We start from the raw sequence: 24,250 nt of genomic DNA on the forward strand, positions 1-24,250 counted from the left end.
CCCTCATAATCAAACGTCTGCTGTCATGACTGAGTTTGTATTCGTGCAACGGGGGGGGGGGGGGACTCATGCAAAGCGGACGTTTGATATGAGGTTGCCAGGCAACAGTATAAGGTAGCAGCTTCTCAGAGTGACTCACTACAAAGTGTTATAGTTGGGGAAGCACTGTGTGTGTGTATATTTGTGTGTGTGTGTGTGTGAGAGAGAGAGAGAGAGCTATTAAATGAATTCAGCAGCTCTCGTACAGAACTGCTGCTGAGGCACAACACATCTCGCCGCTGAATGTGAATCACTGCCTTCATGTATTTCCATTGGTTAATGTTACACAGGGAAACGGTGCAAATGAATCAGCGCAGCAGGTCATGTGCTGCATGCACGACTAACACGGCGTTACCTTCAATTATGTTGCTACATGAAACAGCCATCATCGCCACATAGGGGGTAATTGCTTTTATTCCACCGTCAGGAGCTGTTCCGGCAATAAAACACTGTCCTAATAGCTCTATCATTTCACATGTAGTTTTAATGTCACTGCTGATACTTTGTTTTCTATCTGTTTGCTTGATGAGCTGGAGACTGACACACCAGAGTCCAATTCAGCACCTTAACATCCTTTTCTTTATAACTTCTGACTCAAGATTGCACCTAAAAACATGAGCGTGGATGTCAGTGAGGTGTTGAACCCGAGGTCTTAACTGGATCTTTTACATTTCATTGTTGTTATAATAATAATAATAATAATAATAATAATAAAAGATGTTTATTGGGATTTGTCTGTTGACACTCTTTCCACCATCCTAAATAAAATCTATGTGGAACTCATCAGGATAATTTTTTATGAAAGGTGAGGTAAGAAAACTAAGAAGAAAAACAACATTTTTTGATGAACTGATGAAGAAACTAGATTTAGTTTACAGATTGTACTTAGTCACTCAGTCAATAAAGTCAGTATTGGTGCTGAAATGTATCTGGCGTATTGGATCAGTGCATACCAGTGGTTCCCAACATAGGGGTCGGCACCCTCTTCAGGGTTTCCAAGATAAATCAGGAGGGTCACGAGATGATTAATAGGACAGCAAAGTATAATTTTTTTTTTAACTGAACCTTTATCAAAAAGTCTGATTATTTCAGGGTCTCTGATATTTTCTTGTTTTACGATGAAATGCTAACATTTTAGTTTTTCCAAACTTGTAGCAGCTGTGAGTTTTTTCGTCACCTGGGGGCAGCAGACCAAACTGAGCACACAACATTAGCGTAGCATCACTTTATAAAGTTGTTGTGGTGGTGTTAGCAACATAATTACACATCCAGCATCAGTCATGTTTGTGTCCACATGATTTCAGGGTTACTATGATATAATATCTGGATCATCAGCTGCTAAATGCTCCACTGTGTTCTTATGTTCACCAGCTAGTCGCTAACTGTGATTGTCTGCTGTTTGCTGCTGGGCAGGTCCTTGGTTTTCTTCTCCTCCTATATTATCAATCTGAAATGAAACTGATCCTTTGTTTACAGTTGTCTTATATTTAACTCTTGTACAGGCCGTTGACTGCTTCAGCTGAAACTTGTTGTCAGTGTAAGTAAAACCAAACCTTTGCTGTGTACTTTGACCACGAAATATCCCTTCAGTGTTTAGGGGAAGTGAAATAGAGCTGGTTAATTCTTGTAAATATCTGGCTATTTTCATTGATGACTCACTCACATTTAAACCACAAGCTAAAATTAGGCTTTTATTTCTTTAACAGGTTGTGCGTCTCTTTTCTCTTTTGTGGCGCCACTTTCTTTTTCTATATATGTACTAGACTATGGCTATGTGTTATATATGCATACCTCTGCTCAGTGTCTGCAGATGCTTGACCTGAGGCTCATTGCTAGTTGTGAAGCTCTGACTCACCACTGTGAGTTATTCTCTGGGGCAGGATGACCTGCTGTGGCACCCGTAGGCTCTGTCATTGGTGCACCTTTATGGGTCTGCTCACATATTACCAGTGTGTGGTGCTGGACAATACTCTGTGTGTTCTCTGTCCCAAACGCCTGTGTGGAAACTGGAAAAAGGTCTTTAGTGTATTCTGCACCTGCAGCATGGAAACGCTGCAGAAGGACCAAAAGCTTAACGAATTAATCCCATTAAATTCTTTAAAATCCAAAATAAAAAATTCCATAAGATGCAATACTTTTTAACTTCCCTGGTCATGGAGCTGAAATCCTGAAATGTGAAACTCTGCAGCTGTGTGTGTTTATTCCTGCTGCTGCCCGTCTTGGCCAGTCTCCCTTGATGGGACTTTCCTGAATAAATAAAGGCTAATAAATAGAATAAAGGCCTAAATGATCATGTTATGGTGCTGGTATTGAAGCTCAATAATCTCTCTGGTAGAGTAGACAGTGATACAGGATAGCTACCTGCTGATGCAGACTATGAGGTTTAGTTTAAAGCTCCAGAAAAAGCTCGACAGTAGACCTGAAAAATGTGTGGTGTCACCTTTAGGCCTCTATTACTTTGTTACCAATGATTATTGTGCAACTGCTTTACCTTAAACCTCCTTTTTTATTATAATTTTGTTTGTGCTCAGCCTTGTTGCATTATTCTGTTTATTTAACAGGGTGTTGCTGTAAAAGCACGTCTGCTCAGCCAACCAGCCCTGTATTAAAAAAGCTTAAATAGATGGACTTCAGACTTCAGAAGCAGCTTCTGAATGAGGCTTTTCAACTTTATTTCAGGTGCCTTATGTCTGGAGAGAAAAGAGAAAGCTGGTTTTCTCAGAGTTTGTATTGATGCTTTTTGTATCAAAAGGCATTTTATATCAAGGGAAAGAGATAAATTTAAGCTTTTGTTTACACACTTCAGTTTTAATTTTGGTGACATTTGTATTTGTTGTACTTTGAAGCCAGTGACTCACTTCATGTGTAATTACTCTGTCAGGTTTTTGTGGAATTCATTAGTGTCTGTTAACGCTCTTTTTTTTTTCTTTTAACCCCAGAATAAGTTTAGAAAAGTAATTTTATAAACCATCATGATTCACATGTCGTTCACATTTTCAAAAACTTGATGATTTTAGGACCAGTTTTATGACTTGGTACCCCTTCACAGACACCACCCATTATATTCTAAATCTTTATTTCATTCTATTCATTATATAAAAGCAGATATTGTAACTAATATTTTTATGAGACTGAACAATTTAGGTCATAGATATACTTTATTCATCCCCTAGGGGAAATTTAATTGTCCTACAGTTCTCATATGTGCAGTTTAGATTAATAGGTCATGAGCCACTGCTATTTATTCCATAAACTCTTCATATACAGTCTATGATTTATTCTTCACTTTCTGCTTCATCTTTTTCAGCTATTTCCTTTACTTTTAGTAACTGTTTAGACTTTTCTACTCACTTGCATACTAGTGTGTATACACACACACACACACATATATATATATATATATCTGCATGTGTGTGTGTGTTTGTGTGTGTTGATACTATACCTCCCTGAGGTGCACCACATATTACCTAATAAAAATGTTTTAATATTGTAGTAATACAAAGTGAAAACCCAGTTTTGTGAGTTTTGTGTTTATACACATTTTCCAATGCTGTAACTTTTCATTACAATTATCAGGCTTGGTTATTACTTACCTCTCTGACCAGTTAATAGTTCAGCTGTAACGTCCAAATGAAGGCGGTAAAAGGCACCAACAGATTGTTTGATTGTTTTAACAGAGCAGCAGGAAGGTGTGTGGTTTCTCTTTAAGCTGTGCATCAGTCTGCGTTTGTTCTGTTAACCACAGCAAGGCCTGGCTTCCTCCATCTCACCATGCAGGACCGTTAACCCTTCACCCTCTCTCACACAACTGTGGCTTTACATATATATGTGTGTGTGTGTGTGTGTGTGTGTGTGTGTGTGTGTGTATGTATATATATATATATGTATATATATATATATATATATATATATATATATATATATATATATATATATAATGTGTGTGTGTGTGTGTGTGAAGATATATCTTTAATTTATGTGGGGCAGTGCTATTCAGTATATAATATATAGTAACACTTAGATATAATTTGAATAAAATAGATTAATGTGTTTGTACTGTGGTTAAATCTTAGCCAGTGGCCCATTAAATGTAATCAACAACGTAACATTAAGAGGCTGTAAAACATTTTAAAATGTTAATTAATTACAATATGATAAATATGAACAACACAACATTTAGATAAACTTGAATTATGATAAATTACATTAAATGTGAACCTTTAACTATTTTGTTAAAAATTCTTGTACTAATGTTTCTCTAGTCATGTAAATCAGTTATATTCTAATAATTTTAAACCTTGTAGCTAATATTTAGGAACAAAGTCATCATCAGTTAATCATCACTGAGTCATAGACTTCATCAGAAAAAAGTGAGTAAGTGGCCCTTGAGTCACAAATATGAGTAATGTGAAATGCACATAATTTTTCTTTATGTAAAACACATGATTCTGGTACAAAGATTAATTAGAAGAAAAGTAGGAAAAATGATCTTAATGAGAAGAAAACTGCAAAAAGACAAAGAGATAAAAATCAATAGAAATTTATTTTCTTACTTATCAAAAATATCTGTGACACCTTTGCATAGATGGACACAAAATAGCCTCCATGATTGTTTCATGTGATTGTAACAGTGAGAAGAAGCACAACCGGGTTCAGAGTATTTTGGAGGGTGTGAATCTGTTTTTTTCCCTTCTATGACCAAAAACTGAGGTGTGAATCTAAACAAGCACAGATTGTGGTTCCTGTGTACATCCTTAATGTTGTGTGTCAGTGGAGAAGGAGTTCATTCAATTACTTTCTCTGCATCCAAATAGACTGATTTCTCCTTATAAATAAGGATTACAATAAATATTCCAAATATATTACTTCTTGGGTGGTTAAATAATTTTCAAATATATTTGTTTAGAACCAATTGTGTCACACAAAAAGGGGAAAAGCCTTTATAATTCATAATTATTTAACTTATATGCTATAATGCTCCTCTATCACAAATAAAATGGGAATAAAAAGTAAGAAATAAACATAAAAGTCCTCAGAAACAGAGTCCGCAGCTTCTCAAGATAACTTCTTCACATATCAGGAAAGCACACGGATCCACGCCCGTGTGTGGTTTGGAGTTAATGTGGGTTCTGCGTCTAACGCCAACAGTGCCCCAGAAATGAATCCTTCAACTCCTCGTAGGCGAACGTCCTCCAGAAAATTCAAGTTCTTGTAGCTTAGTTTCTGCCTCTCCGATGCAACCACTCTAAAAAAATTATTCCTTCTTCTTGCAAAGATGGAGATCTGCACAAACTCCACATCGCCAAAAAAAGTTTTCCAGCAGGAGGCAGCTAATCCGACACGTTTGTCCACGTCGTGCACAGACACAACTTTTCCCTCTCGACTTAGCAGACGTTCAGTGGGCGACTCGCTGTTGCTGCTGTTGCTCGGTGCTCAGTTGGCGTACTGTCTGTAGAAGGCGACCTTGACGCGCTCTATCTGGTGACACAGTTTGATGGCGGGACCGAGCTTCAGGTCCATACACTCCTGGACTGTGGGCAGAGTGAGCAGCAGCAGCGCCTGACCATCGATGTCCTGCACAGGAGGAGATAACGAATCAAACTTCAACTGGCTCCTTGAGTATTTTACAATACTTTTACAACTATTTCAACAAAAATTCAGATCGTTTTGGGAGAAAAAGATGCTGTTTACTGCAGTTTACAGAAAACTTTACCCTCTGGACATTAACAAGAGCTGAGAAAATACTTCATATATCATAAAAAGTAATGAGAATGAAGTAAAATTAACCTCTGAATAAGTTGAAAAATAAATAAATAAAAATAAAAATAATATATATATATCAGAAATATTAGTTGTGGCTAAGATCCAGTTTTAAAAATACAAGTACATCCTGACAAAAATTCTTAATTTTTTATTTTATAAAAACAAAATAAAGCACGAATTAATGAGCTGTAACTATCAAAGAATAAAAAGTTTGATCACAGAGTTGCAACAGACTCATTTGACGTCACAAGTTGAATAAATAAATAAATAAATAATCAAACACAAACACTCGTCATATCGAGGGTGGATGACTGATACCTGGGGTCTGAGCTCTAACAAGACAAATATGATTTAAGTGGAAAAAAAGTATCAGAGAAAAAGTCAGTTTATCTTTTCCTACATACATAATGAGTGTGTGTGTGTGTGTGTGTGTACCTGCTCCTGGAAGATGTTGGCCAGGGACGCACAGTCAGTAGAGTTTATAAACTGAACCACTTCCTCGACCGTCCACTCCAGAGGGTTTCTGTCCAAAACCAGCTGACCCTCTTCCTCCTCCACCTGACACACACGCACACGCACGCACATGCACATTAAAGACACACAAACAATAACACACCAACCCTTGTGCAGCTGTTATTTGCATAATTTGACTAATTCAGGCTAAAGCTGGACCCGCCGTGCTGCTGTCATGCAGTTCATCGTACAGCGTCACCGTGGATGTTTACATTGTACATCACCAGGACAGGACCATGTGATGGGCTCTGCTGTACAACCAGCCAATGATAATGAGTCCAACAGATGTTATCGTCCACTCAGAGACCAGGTGTTGCTGCTGTAAAACTGTGTGATGGTTGTGTAACGTGTCAGAGAGTAGATGATGCTCTGGTGTTTAAAACGCTGTACATCACAGTCCGCCTGTCTCACCTGCACGTCTTGTCCTTTGGGCGGCTGGTACTTGTTGTTGCTCTGGTTGTAGGCGGACAGCGAGCGAGTCGACCTCCTTCGGCCCTCAGGGGCCTCCTGGCTGGCAATGGTGGCGTTTCCCATGCTGACGGCCCTGCGCAGCGTCGCGGCCCGGCGGGGGCGGCTGCTGCTCACCTCCACCGAGGAGGCGTCGGTGTGGTCGTCACGAGGCTCCGAACTGTTGCCTTCGCTGCCCGACTGCAGCGCCATGTCTTCATCCTCCTCTCCCTCATCGCTGTCCTGAGGGAAGTTTGAAGGCTCAGAGTCAGAGAGGTCAGGTGACCTTGGCTGTACCTCTGACATCAGACGCCACTCGCTCCTTCATAACAGCGTCAGGAGTCACTTCATTTAGTTTTAAAGTCTTAATTAAAACTTAGATTAGAAGCTATAGAGAACTATAACTAAAAATAAAAAAGTAAAGTAAATATTTACACAGAAAACTTGTTTTGATTCTTGAATTTCAATATTTGAATTGTTCTTAAATATGAAGTTTATGATTGATGGGTCTGTTATTAGAAATTGATAAATTATACATTTGAATACATTCTGGATTTGTTCAGTTAAATGGACACATAAATTCTATCAAATCCCGTCTGAGCTGAAAGGATTATTGATTAGTTGATTAGCAGGAAATTTGTGGTCTGGACTATTGATCACTCCAATGATTGATTAATCTGTTGATCCTTTTCTTGATTAATAGATTTTTTTTGTTTAAAAGGTCAGAAAAGGGGAAAATTACAACCTTAGTTTTTCATAACTTAAAATTTTTGATCGAAAAATGACATCAGCTAATCAATTAAATGACTAATTGTTCTCATCTCTATAAAGCAAAGTTCTATAGACTCAAGATTAATATGATCATCACTTCTCTTAGTGTTAAAGAAACCACCTGACGACCAGTCTGACAAGATATTTCAGTGTCAGTAATTCATCTCAGATTTGTTGAGATTACTGAGCACATTCAAAATCGACGGCTTTTAAATTACGAGTGAGTGAATTTATACGGTGTCTAAACTTCCTGTCAGCGAAGCTCCTCTTCCTCTTGCTTGTGTCATATTAGAGATGAGTTTGTTTATGTTTAGACACTTGATTATGACTGAGCAGGAGCGAAGAGGACGCCCGGAGAGACGTGTTGTCTAACCTGCGGTGAACCAGCAGGAGTGTAGTCCACAGCGGACGAGCGTCTCTTCTTCTGCACAAAGATAGCTTTCCTCTTCTTCCTGCGGCGCGTCGGCTTGGCCAGCTCCCCCTCTGCCGTCTCCTCCCCTCCCATCGGCTTGGACAGCTTCCTCTTCTTCCCATAGTAATAGGCTGCGGACGCACACAGCAGATGTTGAGAACAATGCAGCCCAAAAACAAAACTCAGAGGCAATTATACACTCTGCAGCGTCACAGGCTTTGATTTGGGTCGTCCTCATAGCTGTGGTGAAGGAAGTGATGCGTGTAATTACAGAGACTCACTGTATTTGGTTTTGGTCTGAACGGAGCAGTTCTCCGGGCACTTGTCGGTGACGAGGACGGGGCTGAAGAGGTTCGGGCAGCATTGCAGCTTCACACACACCTTACGGCAGAAGTCCGGGATCTGGTCTGCCAGGCGGACTATCCGGATGGTGGAGCGATAGGTTTTCCCTTTATATCTGGGGGAGAGCAGAAAGGACGAGGGGACACTGTCAGCCACTTTTATTTATGAGAACAATGGATGATTAAACTATGAGAAATCCATCAGAGCACTCGGCAGTGAATGGTGATGTGAAAGTGGGCTGTTTTAGGAGTGACGGTGTGAATTCAGATCGTCTCGTTGATGAGGGCGATACAGGAGAGGGGAGTGCTCAGGGTCAGTTTAGCGATCTAAAGCTAATGGCTAAGGTCAGCAGAGGTGAGCTGATCTGTTGGCGGCGCTCAAGGACAAATCTGAGGCCGGTCTGTGCTCGACTGAACTCTTCAACATTCAAAAAAGCACAAATCAAAGGTGAGATTACATCGTTTGACTAAATCCTTTATAAACTAAATGGTTAAATGTTTATTTCTTCACATTTTAAAACTTGTTGCAAAGTAAGGACGAGAAAGAATAGAGCAATATGATGAAAATGAAAGAGTAGAACAAGTAGATCTGATTCGACTGAAGAGAATTTGGACCCAGACCTGATTCAGGTTCCAGCTCCAGTCTCTAAATCATCTAAATATTATGAACTGTAATTAAAATAAAACAGGACAAATTTAGTAATTATCTCATCAAAGTGACGCTGACAGACACATTTTTCTCACATTTGTTTTGTTGATGAAATAAACTGAATTGTGCAACGATACCCAGACACTGCAGACACCAGAGTCAGAAATAAATTACGTCTTTGGGCCATAAATGCCCCGAAAAATCAAAAGCAGCACTGTTTTGTTGTGAAATCAAAACATTCATGCATGAATGTGATCGCTTTGCACTGCAGGCCAGCGCAGGTGACTCACCAAAACTTCTTACTCATTTCAGCCAGAAAAATGGGACAGTTTTTGATTAGAAAACACAAAGTGTGTAGCCTGAAGCTGTGGAATAATTTGGCTTCGTGCAGCTGCTGGTGGAGGGGGAAACAGACCTCACCCAAACTACCACGGCAACAAAAAAATAACATAAAAAAATTAAATGAAAAAATGATTTGAAGAGACAGAGAGTAAAACTGTGAAGTCTGGTAATGATTTTAACAGTGGGAAAGATGTGATGGTTTGTCTGATTTATTATGATTTAGAAAACATTAAGCATGAAAACCAACAGGGGATAAAATTTTAGGGCTTCATAGTTGAATAAAATGTCCAGATCCAGCAAATCACCAAATCAAATGGGAAAAGAATCTGTCCTGGCCTGTTGTGGTGCACGTTTCACTGCACGGTTTTTGTATTTTGGGCTCCTCACTTGGCTTTGAGGGTCTCCTCTTGGCAGTCCCAGCTCTGATCCTCCAGCTCCTGCAGCTCCTTCAGGACTCGTCCTGGCTTGTAGGCGGCGTTGATCAGCATGCTCAGCAGCTGCAGGCGAAAAAGCACAACTCAGATTAAAGGAAATAACCTCCTGGTTCAACTCAACAACTTCCAAGAAGAATAAGAGCCACTGCACAAACAACATTGAACGGACAAACACAGATCACGCTCGTCTTTACAAACCCTGGACTCCTGCAAATCTGCAAGCTCACACACATAGAAAATGCAAGTGCATGCACAAACAGTCTCTGGAGAAATTAAGAGGTTGTTTTGCTGAGCGTTGGTGATGGTGTGTATGTGTAAACACACTTGACTGACAGCTCCTCACATTAAAATGAAGGCGCTGCTGAGAAACGGCAGGTGGTTAACAAGACATCGCTGTCTCGCCCTCCATATTTCACCCCCTCCCTCTTTCAATCTCTGCCCGCCCTCCTCTCCCTTTGAAAGTGTCTAACTCTTTGATTAAACCTGCTCCTCTCCGTCTCCCCCCAGCTGCTTTTGACATCAGCCCACCTCTTTGAGGACCAGCGTGCATTTTCCGGGTCCGACGGCCTGCGGCAGCTCCGCGATGCGTCCCTTGTTGAGGTAGGGTCCTGAGAAACAGCGGTGGTTGACAAAAATCTTGGAGCAGCAGTATCTGCCATTGGCTGAGCCTGAGACAGAGGAAAGACCATGAACAGGAATGTTAACCTGAAGCAGCTTATTTTAAACTACACTACACTGAGTCATATAAATAAAAGCATATAAAGATGAAGCAGAGTCTGAGATCTATTCAGTCATTTGGACTAAAGATTTTGTCTTTGTTTGAGAAGTTTTGAGCTACTGTCTGTTTGAAATAAATAAAAAAATAAATGACAAAAATAGCAAGCTTAAGTGAGTAAAAATATTATCCTGCTTAAGTTTTAGCAGCTTTCAGCTTCCATACCTGGAAGTGGCTTTTGCACAGAATCTGGGTTTAAACACACTTTAAAATGGATCTTAAACTGAATTCTTCTTTGTCACAGCTTCACAAAACACAGAAGCAAACCAGACACATTTCAGGATAGAGTGAGAAATGTAACAGTGCAGAACAGATACAGAGTCTATGCCGTCCTTGGCTACAGCGGGTTTTTCCGTCCACTGACACAGTTCATCTACTTGCCAGTGGCTCTTCTCAAATGCAGGACTCACATCTTGTCTCACTCTTTCATTTTGCGGTGCTGAACTTTATTTAAATAACTGGAGGAAAGGTTTTAAATTCATGGTGCAATAGCTGTAATTTCCTATTTTAAGGTCTACAGAGCTGTATGTTTATATATTGTTTTTCTTGTAAATAAATGTATTTAGTTTATTGCTGTTAACATCATTAGTGCTGTATGTGGCTGCGTGCGCGTCCTGTTTATGTGACTTCGAGGGTCGACTGAATGATGCTGGTCGCCGCCCTTCCTGCAGGTCCCCTGACTACCGCCGGCACCTGGAAGCGCACCACCACCGCCAGGGGTGAATAGTAATCAGGTGAGGTGATGAATATGCATGAGCCAGTGGGTGGTTTTTAAACAGGGAACTTGGAAAAGAGGGCAGGGGTCTCATGGAAACAATACTCAGCCCCTCTGCTCTATTTGTGCTTCAACATAACACAGAAACACACCTAGTGCCCACCACCAGTGTTATAAGGTAAATTGAGCATTTTTACTCGAGGCTTGTTCTGTCACTGGTTTTGACAGGAAGTGAAAACAAAAGACAACACACCCAAATTTATTTATACACGCTAACGATCAAAGTTACTGCAGATGTTTAAAACTGGTGAAAATGTGACACTCACTTTACACTGAACATTACAATTTATCACGCACAGTAAATGGTTCCCATAATAAGTTAAACCTGAGGGATTGATTGTGAGGCTGGCTGCCACATGCACAGTTGTAAAGCTGTTTTTTTAAATTAAATAATAGATATAATAAAACTACATATCTCAAGTTGTAAAAACTGTAATAAGAGATTCACTTTAAAGTAAATGTCCATGTGTTTTTTGATTATAAAGCAGATCTAGGTTCTATATTAATACTGTGAAAGTATCAAACACAGAGAAATGCACACAGCCTGTATTCAGACACTGAGCCTTAAAACCAGCCATCAGGACTTCTGGAACTTTGTGATGTCACAACAAAGCAGTCATCAAGCCCCGCCCACCTGGACCCACCATCCAACCTTGCAGGATTTGGTTTCTGTTTCTGTCTGAGTGTTTTATTTTCTTATGAATATCAACACTTCAAATAAAAACACTAGAAAGGAATAAAATATGTGACCTTCAACACACTTTAACACAGTTGGAAAAAAAAGGAAAGCTGCATCTGTGCCTTTTTTTTTTTTTTTTGTGGGTGTTATTTCTCTTTTTCCAGCTGATAAAAAGCCAAATCCTGATATAGTAGTTTCACTGCAGCTACAGTAACATTTGATGGCAGAGAAATGTTTCGGTTCTCTAATGCATTAGTGACAAATGAGGATTTCCTCTGCAGCAGCATTCAAAAAGCACACAGGGAAATATTCTTCAGTTGAGCCAAGTATTTGGCACAGTTGCACAATTGTTTTTAGTAAGGCTCTGAGCTTCAGCACATTCAAACTGAAGTAAAATAAAGGCTACTACATCTACGTGCCAAGTCTAAGCTTTAATTTGAGTTGGTTTACATCCGTGTAGAAAGAACTGTGTGAGAGATATAGAGCCCAGAGTTTAAGGGTTCTGTTCTGGCTTTAATGTAGTGTTTGTTATTTTACATCAAATTGAAGCTGCAGAGCCTCAAGATCGACAAATGTGCAACTATCCAACAAGACTGTGTGCAAAATATAGGCATAAGTTGCATCTTGTTGTTGCTTCTTCAATAATCTTTTGAATCACATCAGGAACGTACAACATTACTCTGTCTCCAGTTTGGATTTTCTCTCAATGAGATGAATTACTTCACTGTATGTAGCCTGCATGTAAACAATCGTGTTTCTCTCTGGGATGAACTGACTCGTGTCTGAATAAGTTACTGTTATGTAAAAGTCAGATCAGCAACATCTCGGTCTGGAGTTTGGATTGAACGCAGTAAGATTCATTAAAAATGTTTTCAACAGCACAAGCTAAAATACACAGAGATAAAAAGCATGTTTAAGAACTTTATCACTGAATTATCATCATCTATGCACAAAGAAACAAAATCAGTTTAAGGAAAAACTGAACTGTGGCCATTTTTATCGCTGTTGACTAGATGATGATCAGTCTCTGAAAGTTTTTCCCCTTGTTTGATGATTCACTCATTCACCACTTCCTGTTAATGACTTAATCCCACACATGTTAGAACAAGTGTAAACGAAGTGTTAATTGTCTGTGGCCAGAATGTGATCTAACAAAGGACTGATCAGGTATTGATCCTACTGACTCTCAAAACAATACTCAGTGCTGATAGCATCAATACTTTAGGCATTGAGCCACCAATCCAAATAAGAGCAGACACACATTCACTGTAATTCAGATTTATTTCTATCTATCCATCCATCCATCCATCCATCCATCGGGGGATTCACTGTTAGAGATTACTATCAATTTCTCTCTCTTTCTTTCTCTCTCTCAATAATCAAGGCTTCAACAGTAAAATAAGTTTTAAAATTCATCAACAATGCAGCCGGTACCTGAACACACTCACAGATAAATAAAGTTACACATTTCATGTTTTAAAAAATCGTTCTTCAGAAGGCGAGGATCCTAAAACTCAAACTAAACACAGAGTATCATAATCCGTCGAGTGTCTGAAGAGCGGGGTTTCCCCTCTACTCTCATCACAAGCTCATTAATGTTAATTACTGGAGATAAATCATGTGCAACGTGGCTTTTGATTACCTGGATCCATGGCGACGGGCTGGCAGTGGTTGACAGGAGTCATCTCCAACGGCTGGGACGGCGCCAACCTGCAGGAAAAAGGTGATCAATCCGGTCAAAGTAATCAATAAAATTATCCAACTGATCCAATCAAACAGGAAACGACAGAGGAACCGAGTGAGCGCTCGTTCAGCTGATCAATTGACACAACAGCTATTACAGTTAGTGTCGGATTTAGAAGCAGGTGAGTTAGAAAGCAGCGGGGAGGGGGAGGTGGAGGGGGGGTATTGATGAAAACATTCCCCTGAAGGTGAGAAATGGAATTAGAGGTTAGATGAGAGAGCTGACAAAGTGCTGCTGAAGACCACATATTTCTCCTGCTCTCCGGGGCCGCCGTTTCCTGCGGCCAGCGGTGTAACATGTCATTTGTCAACAAAATCAATCAGCGCCCCGGGGAAGCAATTTCTGCTCTAAAAAGCCGCTGTTTCAATTAATGGCTCTGGAGTGACAGGGAGGGAGAGACAGCGAGAGAAGCCTCGAGGGGTTTCTGAAGAAGAAAAACCTTCACTCAGTTTTTTTGGCTCAAAGGTAAAAAGACAGAAAACAAAGAGGCGGGAATGAAACAATTTTCCTGCTGTGGTTCGTTTACACTGATATATTGTTTCACAAACACGTGGCCAGTTTTCCGCTTTCATTTTTCATTTAACTTAGAACACATTCGAGGAGCAGGGTCCTCAAATATATCAGCATTGTGACTTCATACAAAGAGAGAAAAACACTTACTGTTGTTGAAAAATTCACCAAATATTCACTTAAGTGTTTTAATTAACTCAGATTCTGTAAGAATTGTTCCTCTGTCTGCTCTGCTACCAAAGCTCAAAGCTTCAGGTAATCTCAGGCATAAAAGGTGCTCAGCGCTAAATCAAACGAAGCTACTGATACTTTTAATTTAGAATTATTTTTTTCCTCCTATAGTGCATTATATTTACTGTTCACCATTAAACTATGCTCTGTATACGAGGCCCTTCAAAAAGTTAAGTGTCTGCGGCATGTACAATACTTTCTGCTAACAATCCCACAATGCAATGTGCATTCGGTTCTGTTCTGTGGCTGTGGACTACACACTAAATTCTATTCTCCATTTTACTGGCATCGTACTTGTGAAATGTTATTTTATTCATCTATTATTGGGTTAAGTGATCCTTAAGCTTAGTCCTATTATATAGGACTTAAGACCATTTTTATTCTTTTTTTTTTTTTAAGTGTTGAGTTTATGGTTTACTACAATTTTTTTTTTTATTTTCCATGCTTGGAGTCATGCCAATGCAAATTCAAATATTGCATTTAGCTTGCTGTAAAAATTCACTTTATACACTAGAAAAGGGAAACGATATTTTGGACTTTTGCTGATAATGAAAACATAGCAACCACAACAAATAACGTCAGGATGTAAATAGAGATAAAAGTGATAAAATAACTCATTTTGAAGAAACTGTGCAGAATAAATAGTTGAATGGAAAGATTGCAGATTATTATTCTGGGTTTTAGTGGATTATTTTAGCCAATGGTGCACAGAACTTTTCAGCAGAGTTGTAGATGCTTATTTATGTTAAACTAGAAACAGAAAACCTCTGAATCATGCTGCATTTTAGCTTCAGACTCCAAAACAAATCAACATCAGTCTTTCTCCACCTGTGGCAACATTTGATAAATAAATGTTTGTTTTTCTTACTGTTTCTCTGGCTGCACCACCGCTATCTTCTTCTGCTTCTTGCCTGTGGACAAGACAATTAGAGACAGAGAGAGTTTGTATTGAACTGTCACTCGACCGGAAATGTGTGTACGTGTGTTTGTTGTGTGTGTGTTTGTGTGTGTGTACGTACAAACAGGTTTGAGTGGAGGGGTCAGAGGGTAAGTGTTGGCCTCACACCAGCCGACAGGGAAGATGTCCATGGACTCGACGTCCACGATACACTCTGACAGGGGCTTCGCCACACCTGGAGACAGGTAGACAGCAGAGAGAGAGAGAGAGAGAGAGAGAGAAAGAGAGGACAGGTGAGGGAGCTGACACACACACACACACACACACACACACACACACTCTGAGAGACACATGCACACACACACTGGTTTTTACCTTCACTTTGAGACACAGCAGGAGTCCTCTGACACTTAATCCTTCTTACACACACACACACACACACGCACACACACACACGTCTGTACCTTCCAGTCGGAGCCACAGCAGGCGTCCTCTGACCTGTGTGATCTGAGCCACACACACCTCCACTGGCCGGTGAGGGTTCACTGCCTCCAACCACATGTCCTTGGCAAAGCCTCTGCTCTGCCATGTCTGAACACACACACACACACACACACAGAGGAGAGAGAGAGATAGCGTTTATTTCAAGTTCAGGACAGTGATCTAAGCTGAGGTAACATAAAACTGGGCTCAGATTACAAGACATTCAAACTGATTTAACCCTGATTTTCCCCTCGAAGGCTTTAATACAAGGTGCAGTGACAGCGATGCTGCTGGTTCACTGCATGTTTCACTGCACAGGAGGGGCCCAATAAAATCTTGGTCACAACCTGTGTCGGACTGTACAGAGTCGGTGTTGAGGAAGATTAAGGTTGTGTGATGTGAACCCAGTGAATCATGGAGCTGTTTGATTTGGTTTATTGACAACATATCAGGGATAAAATGATAAAGTTCTTGACTTATTTCTATCAGTGTTGTTGGTGTTTTAAGTCCATTCTAAGAAATATTAGAAATATGATGTTAATGATGATTAATATGATGTAAATAGCAAAAAAAATGCAAACATCATCCATCTGTGCTCCTCTTATGTTTTAAAAATACAGCAAAAAACAAGATTTGCCATTTAAATCCACAGCTGCAGAATATACTGGCTGATGCATCACTGTATTCTGTATTGTTTCATGATTTTTCTGATTGGTTGGTTTGTAAATGTGTCATAGCAGCAGTCACATTGTGTCTCTGATTCTCAAAGCAATTACAGTTGCTGAGTCCTAACAGCTGAAAACCTCAGTCACTCCAGACTTACATCAGGAAAGCAGGCATCAGGAGCCGCTTCCGTCCCGCTCTGCTTCAGGTAGTCGGCCCAGTCGAAGTCCTGGCCCTCATATCCTCGGGGCCTCTCCAGGCCCACGCCGTTCTTCAGGCACCACTGGACAGGCAGGATGCCAGGCGAGTTGGCGTGACACACCACAAACCGTGGCTTAGCATCAACAGAAAGATCATCCAGCGTGACCTGGAAGTAAATCTCATTGTAGACCTGAGGAGGAAAAAGACAGCAGTGTGTTTAACATCATTCTAGTGCATTTTAATCAACAGAAACACATGTGAATCTGTTTCTTATTCGTCCTCCTTCGTCCATCTTATTTTTATTGTTAAAGGGACAACTGTGCAGGCTCCACTTCAAATGTAAAGAAAGATGCTGTGGAGGTGCATTGTGGGAAATGTAGGATCCAGGGTTTCTGACTTGACCCAAACTTTGGACTGAAGGTCAGAATATCTCCTACTTGATTTTAACATTTCCTCTTCTTTAAAATCTTTTAAATCCCTCAATACTAAATCACTGGAATATGCCCTTAAGTCTGGTATGGAAGCAAACAAGGGCCACAAAAATAAAAAAATTATATTAATGAATAAACAAAAACTAAATAAATTATAATTTTTTAAAGCCATTTAATACATAAAAGTAAAACACTGAATACTTAATTTAAACATTAATACATTTGAGGTAATACATTTTTAAAATCAAACATATATTAATTTCTTGACTTTCCTTCTTTTAAGTATAAAAGGCAAATTTTCATAAAATTAGCACATGTAAATATATAGTCCTTTATTTCTTATAGGTCAAATATCACCGAATAAATCCTCAAATTTCATATTCGTGTTTAGAATACCACAATGTCACAATCTTTTGATACAAACAGTGAGTCTACTTGTATGTAACACATACAACTATACTTATTACAAACACAGCACAGCATAGGTAGTGTTTTTTTTAAACAAAATAATAATAAGATATCCCCATATGAAGACTATTACCCAAGAAATTCCACTCACTTTAAAGTCGACTGCCCAGACCCTTTCAAAAACAAGGCCACCCGAACAAGCCTGAAGAGCGAGGCCACCTTCTTGACTAAAATCTGATGCTGCATCAATAAAGGCAGCTGAGGAATGCTGGGGGAAGGAGTCAACTTGGTATTTGTACCACTGCCAAGGAGATTATGTTTTTACACGTGTCTGTCTGTTGGTTTGTTTATGTCAGCAGGATTATGCAAAAAATACCAAACATAGTTGAGGGATGGGGCGTGGGTCAGCGAAGAAGCCACTGAATTTTGGTGCAGAAAAATTTGGTACAGGAATTTTTCCATTGCTTACCTTAACATTGTTATACAGGGCATTTGTCGCCTTGGGGAAGGTATGTACCCTCCCGATTGCCTTTCCAGTTTTAGATATTGTTTTGTGAACGTCTCAGTCTGACTCACCTTGGTGACAGAAACAGGGCAGATCTTGAGCTGCTCCCACGGAGAAACCATCTCCAGCTTCATCCCCATCTTGAAGGAGTGCTTGGGCAGGTCTACATGGTCCTGACACAGTAAAGTCACAACTTTTAGACTAATGTGCTCCACTTCTGATAATGCACACACATGCAAGACGATGTAGGTCATGCAAACCCTGCTGGGTGGGCATGTAATGAATGAAGCACTCAGTGAGGCACAGTGTTATTCCCATTTTAGCGGTTAATGAAAAGGTGGATGAAGTGTGAAGATCCTCAGGCCTTAACTAAATGTTAATATTTTTTTATTGATGAATTGGTAATTGAATTGATCTAGATATTTGTCTAGTGTTCTGTGGTGTATTTTCCTTGCATTTGATGTTGATAAAGTTTGAGTTTTTCCAGTTTGCTTACCCACGTGGTCACTCCTTGTACCAATTATCTGATTACTCTTCTATTCATTCTAAACCAACTGGAAACATAAACATGGCACTTCCTGTTTGACAGCAACTTTTGTTTTGTTTCAGGGAAGGCCTACAGTCCCAGAGAGTGAGTGTGCACAACCATGAAGGGAATAAATAATAACTTTCTTCCCCAGAATTAAGATAATGATTTATAGGGAATCTAATCTTGGTTGTCAGGTTTGGTGGAACATTGTATAAGATTATTTCTTTCTTAAAAAGTTCCTCCTCATTTCCTCTCTACTCTCTTTTTTCTTTGAATCCAAATAAGTGTTTTCTTCTGGCAGGAGCAGGTTTTATCATTTGTTTTTCCTCTGATGAAGCTTTTTCTTTCACCTCGTTACTCATTCATCTCTCTTGCACAAGTTAGATTTGACTTGTGCACAGCTCAAAGTTCAGGAGTGTTTGTTTTAATGCAGCAGGTCTCCCTGCTAACGCACAAAGAGTCAGAGTTTTCATGTAAGAATAGGATCGTGTGATTATTTTAATCTTGCAGCCCGACTGACTGATATTACTTATATGAAATAAGCACATTTTATTACTAAAGACCTTATATAACTTAGATCAATGTAATTTTTATTTATATACTTAATCTTTGTTTTACAGGGCTGTAATTTCCATTTTCTTAGATACTATGACCTTGACAAATGAGAATATTCACAGGCTCATTTTCTTAGATATTTCCTAGAAAGAACAATTAATCCCTATCAACTGGGAAGGTCAGCTGGACATAAAAATGTAATAATTAAAATTTCATTTACCTTATTTGTAGAAGGAAGCTTCCCATGATAAATTATTAATGACAAAATATTTACTTGGGTTCAGCTGGAGCATTTAATTGGATGTTTTCTAGAAAGATCTATGTAATTTGGTATTTTTTAGAAACTTACAATTATTAAAATAAAACCTCATCATTTATTATACACTTTTAACATCATAAATCAACCACAGACAACAGAGGTAATAGTGGTAACACAACACAACAGGTTGTCACACCCTCACACTCCTGTGGCCTGGCTGGGTGCCAACACAGAAACGTTCACTCACCTTGAACACCTCGAGCGGCAGCGGGTTCTTTTGTCCATCGAGCCGAGCATCTTCAAGACCCTGCTGCCAGTCGGCGGCACTCTTCAGAGACCGAAGCTCTGAGGGTCAAAGAGACCACATGAAAAGTTAGATTGATAAATTAGATCATAATTGTCCTTTTGATGCTCAGCAGCTTCTGTAAAACTAAACTGTTTTGGACCAGGTCCATCAAAAATAATTTAATCAGTAAGGTTTATTTACTCTCTTTCAGCTATTGCTCTTGACTTGTCCTTTAAAGAAACTTGGATGGAAATTTAATGTTTGAAATAACATTTTCCACATTTTATGACAGTATATATTTTGTATTTGCTTGTAAACTCAAGATGCCATGTTTTTAATGGTTACACCTTTAAATCTTTTACCATTTGTGCATCTTTTATATATGTATTTCTCCAGTTTATTTAGAAATTTAGGAAACAAAGGAGCATAAATTTTTATTTTGTAAGAATTTTTACCAATTTCTTTTTTTTTTTTTAATTTAAAATTTTTAAGGGATACATTTAATTAAATTTAAAGTACAATTTATCCATTAGCTAAAATGTATTTGGAAAGATTCTGCAAACAGATTCATCATTTAAGTTATTTTAAAAAGCAAAAAGCAGAAGAATCCACTGGTTCTTATTAATCAAATGTAAATATTTGCTGTTTTTCTTAGTCATCCATGATAGAAATTAAATATATTTGAGTTTCAGACCTTTGATCAGGCAAAACAAGTAATCTGAAGAAATTGTGGTGGGGATTTTTCACAATTTTCTGACCTTTTATGGACCAAACTATTAAGAGATTAATCAAAAAAATAATAAGCAGATTAACAGCCCTAACTTAAAGTTGTCGTTTATATCATTTTTAAATCCAGGGCAGCTTCAGTGCAAAACTATTGGCACCCTAGCAGTTAGATCTGACTCCTGACATCAAGTAATGTTGGAAGTCTGGGCCAACATAAATAAAATCAGGGCCAAATAAGAAAAAAAGACTCATTAAGTACCACTAACTTTCTCATACTCACTGTAATTAAGTTTTGGGAAAATCAAAGTTCCCCCTTGTCACCACAGTACTTTGAGGCTGATGGTAAATGAAAAGGTGCTAGCAGATTAGATGATCACCTGTGGGCGGTTCTAAGGTGAGACGGTTCTCCAGGGCCCAGCCGAGGGGCCGGAGTCTGACATCCAGGTAGAACAACCAGGTGTCCTGAGCCTGGTGGTCTTCAGAGAGACCGGCATAGCGCAAGCGAAGCCTCCCTCCTACGTTCTGGATGACTCGAACAGGCCAGTACAGGAAAGGGTCCGAGACGCCCTGAAGCTCCAAGACCGAGCCCTCGACGATCAGATCTACTGTGTTCTTACCTCTCAGAGGCTGAAAGAGGCCGAGCGAGGCTGCGGTTAGGTCTACAGTCAGATCGTCTCGTCATCTCAGTGGTTATTACTGAGTCAGCAGTGGTTATTACCTCAGCAGGCAGGAGAGCTTTGTCCTAGTTCAACCTGAAACCACTGTGTATATTTTCTAACAGCTGTATACTACTAATCCTGTATGCATGTGATATGATTGTTGTATTGCATTGCTCTAGTTAAACATGAACAAAACACATAAAATCCCATATATCCCATTTCTTTTATTATCTAATTTGACTGTCAGTTGAAAAACAATAAACACTGGGAATGAATAACAATGTCTACACTAGTTGTGCTAACACTGGTGCCACCCCCTGAAATATAAACATTGCCTTCTTACTGGTGGGACTTTCCAGAGTAATGTTACCAAATTGCTGACATTTTGCTAACAGCTAACGTTACACTATTTACCAGAAGTCATTTCTTCTTTGCTGCTCTAAAATAGTTGCCAGAGGCTGCAGAACTTCACAACTTCCTGTGTAGGCTACTATTTTAAAGCAGCAAAGAAGAAGTGATTTCCAGGAAAACTGCCACTTTATCTTTTGTGTAACTGTAAAGTTTAGTAAATTACATGTCATCAGATCAGTGCATATTTGCCAATATCCGATCCAGTATTTTAGGCAGTACTGGAGGGATTTCTGATATCAAGATCTGATCAACTCTTGTAATGCAAATTGTCAAAAATGTGTCCAAATGTTTATCTTCACTGAAAATATGGAGGCTGACTTTACTCTTCCCCCTCTGTAGCATCATAAAGTTTTACTGCAACTGCAAAGGTTCTGTCTTTTCCTTTTATCTAACCAGGAGAAACCATAACATCAGAAAATAAAAATTTAGGAATTGATTCAGAGTTGCAGAAAATATGAATCTTTCATAAACTGATGCCCCTCTTCCCCTGTGAGATATTCTCGGTGTGAACACACACTCACCCCTTCCAGCAGGTTGGCCGGCGCTGTCCTGGAGCCAGTCAGGTCCTGAACGAGGAACTCTGTCCAGTCGTTGTATTTCTCTTTGATGGCTGCAAAGAGACACACACACGAAGAAAAAAGAAAAACAGCAGAGTTTCAAAAACATGCAGGCAATCATAGCGTGGAAAGTGAGCACATCTTTGTGTCATGGTAAATTATTAAATGTGTAACCACTACAGAGCACTGCTAAGTGTAGTCACCAGAGAACAGCATGCGTGAGTGTAGTGCATGCATGTACTTGAAAACACAAACACACAAAGCTTCTCTACCAGTGCAGTTTTTTTTAAATTACAACTGCAGATGTGCAATATTTTAACACTGAATGTTTCTAAATTAAATCATATTTATGCAGTGAGAAAAAAGTTATTCATTTGTTTGTTTGTTTTTTAACCAATGAAACCGCAATGGCTTCATTTACATTGAAAACATTAAAGGTCCCAAATTGAGACTTTCATGTGTTTGTGATTATAAAGCAGGTCTAGGTTCTATATTAATACTGTGAAAGTATCAAAGCCTCAGTCCACAGAGAAATGCACACAGCCTTTATTCAGAAACTGAGCCTTAAAACCAGCCGTCAGAACTTCTGGAACTTTGTGACAACAAAGCAGTCACCGCCCTCAGCCATGCCCCAAGCCCCGCCCACCTGGACCCACCATCCAACCTTGCAGGATTTGGTTTCTCTGAGTGTTTACCTGAAATCTGTTATATTTTTTATTGGCTCACTTAGAAAACAGTCAATCAGAAGAGAGGCTCTATCTTCTGATTGGCTGACTGAACTGTTGTTACTAGAGCTCCAGAGAGAAGCCTGAGAGAGGAGATGCTGAACTACACTGAGATGGTTTTTGGTTCTTAAAACCATTATTACATTACACTATCTTTAAGCTTCCACATGCATTAGTCATTTCAGTGTTAATTGGTCAAACAACAGCTGTGAAATTTAAAAAAAAAAACTTTTAATTGTGTCTTTTTGTGGGGTAGTGATGGGAAGAGGAACAGAAGTTTCAACCAGACTTTCAGGCATCAGGGGTCATCAGGTTACTCATAACTTCCTCTGTGAGCAGTAAAAAAAAGTGCATAAATTCAAAGCGACTGTGGAGGTCACATTGCCACGAATTAGATCTGTGTCAGGGTTAAGATCATATATATGAAAGCAGCCTGAATCAGAAATGAAAATGTCAGATTCAGTGTGACATTAAGAAACAGATCTGAGGCACAAATGAGCCAAAGAAAGAACTGCAGCCTCGACTGATGCTAAACTAATATGAATAATGATGGAAATGCTTCTAAAAATGACCAGCTAGACAACAGATGACTAAGATACAAGAACTTAAATTAAGTCATATTAGGGCTTTCCCCTAAAACACCCAGCACAGTATTAACAGGGCTCATAGGTTTTGGTTTTCATTTGTCAAAATGATATCTGGAAATGTATCTGTTTAATTTGAACATTAAACCTTCCTATTGTTCCCTTCATTAGCGATTACTGGAAGATTGTTTTTAAAGCTCCGCTCATCACATGACCTTGTTTACAGTAAACTGCAGTGAGAGTTTACTCAGGGATAAGAAAACTATTTGTGAATGCAGAGGACACTGCATCAGGCTGACAGTTTAAATCAGAGCTCTGTTTAGAGAAAAAATATCTTAGATAATAGTCAAAAAAACTGAAAATTAATGAATGCAACAATTAACATGAAATTAAGTCCATGATAGTTGGATGATTGGACAAGAGACATGGTCTTGTTTTTTCTTTTTGTGAAACTTGACTAACAAGTTACCAGCTCAACCAGCTTTGACCTGGAAAGTTCTGGAAAAATAACATTAAATGAAACAGCAACAGGTATGTACTGGACATGCAATTATCATTGACATTAATTTGTTATTTTATTGGCCAGAATCCAGACCTGAAGGACTTTGTTATGACTTGACTCAGAACCTGAGCCTTAACCTGAGTGTGATTGTAACCAATGCTTTACAATAATGTGCTCACATGGGAGGTGAATCCCCACAATGTTACTGCAACATGGAAAGATCTGTGCCCCCTAATGTGACTAATAGCAGAACACACACTGACACACACATTTATGCCAGGTGGAGCAGCGCCAGGCTAAAAAGCGAAGTTCCTGCACATTTGCATGTGGGACACATGGTTTTTTTCCACTTCCTGTTTCCCATACTGCAGCAGAGTTATACAATTCCTGCTTTGCATCTGACTCCTGTTTATCCTTTCCTCTCCTTTCAAAGAAATTCAAGG

General features: G+C 39.3%; 1 protein-coding gene across 4 annotated transcripts in view; it reads right to left on the reverse strand.

Moving 5' to 3' along the window:
- Positions 1-4,563: 4,563 nt before the first annotated feature.
- The window catches only part of sfmbt2 (Scm like with four mbt domains 2), a 47,366-nt gene continuing 27,679 nt past the window's right edge, over positions 4,564-24,250 (reverse strand). For all 4 annotated transcript variants that reach the window (XM_071502120.1, XM_071502116.1, XM_071502119.1 and 1 more), the window contains 16 exons: positions 21,961-22,049; positions 20,747-20,996; positions 19,605-19,702; positions 18,086-18,187; positions 16,630-16,860; positions 15,788-15,914; positions 15,445-15,558; positions 15,294-15,336; positions 13,583-13,650; positions 10,240-10,379; positions 9,665-9,774; positions 8,227-8,402; positions 7,907-8,076; positions 6,727-7,005; positions 6,238-6,360; positions 4,564-5,613 (listed from right to left, as the gene is read on the reverse strand). In XM_071502120.1, the coding sequence (XP_071358221.1) occupies positions 5,473-5,613; positions 6,238-6,360; positions 6,727-7,005; positions 7,907-8,076; positions 8,227-8,402; positions 9,665-9,774; positions 10,240-10,379; positions 13,583-13,650; positions 15,294-15,336; positions 15,445-15,558; positions 15,788-15,914; positions 16,630-16,860; positions 18,086-18,187; positions 19,605-19,702; positions 20,747-20,996; positions 21,961-22,049 (2,261 nt within the window). In that variant the 3' untranslated portion in view covers positions 4,564-5,472. The remainder of the gene's footprint in view (positions 5,614-6,237; positions 6,361-6,726; positions 7,006-7,906; positions 8,077-8,226; positions 8,403-9,664; positions 9,775-10,239; positions 10,380-13,582; positions 13,651-15,293; positions 15,337-15,444; positions 15,559-15,787; positions 15,915-16,629; positions 16,861-18,085; positions 18,188-19,604; positions 19,703-20,746; positions 20,997-21,960; positions 22,050-24,250) is intronic.

Source organism: Trachinotus anak, unplaced genomic scaffold (genome assembly GCF_046630095.1).
Source record: "Trachinotus anak isolate AG129_WGS33_773 ecotype Australia unplaced genomic scaffold, CSIRO_AGI_Tana_v1 ptg000018l, whole genome shotgun sequence".
NCBI classification, from domain to species: Eukaryota; Metazoa; Chordata; class Actinopteri; order Carangiformes; family Carangidae; genus Trachinotus; species Trachinotus anak.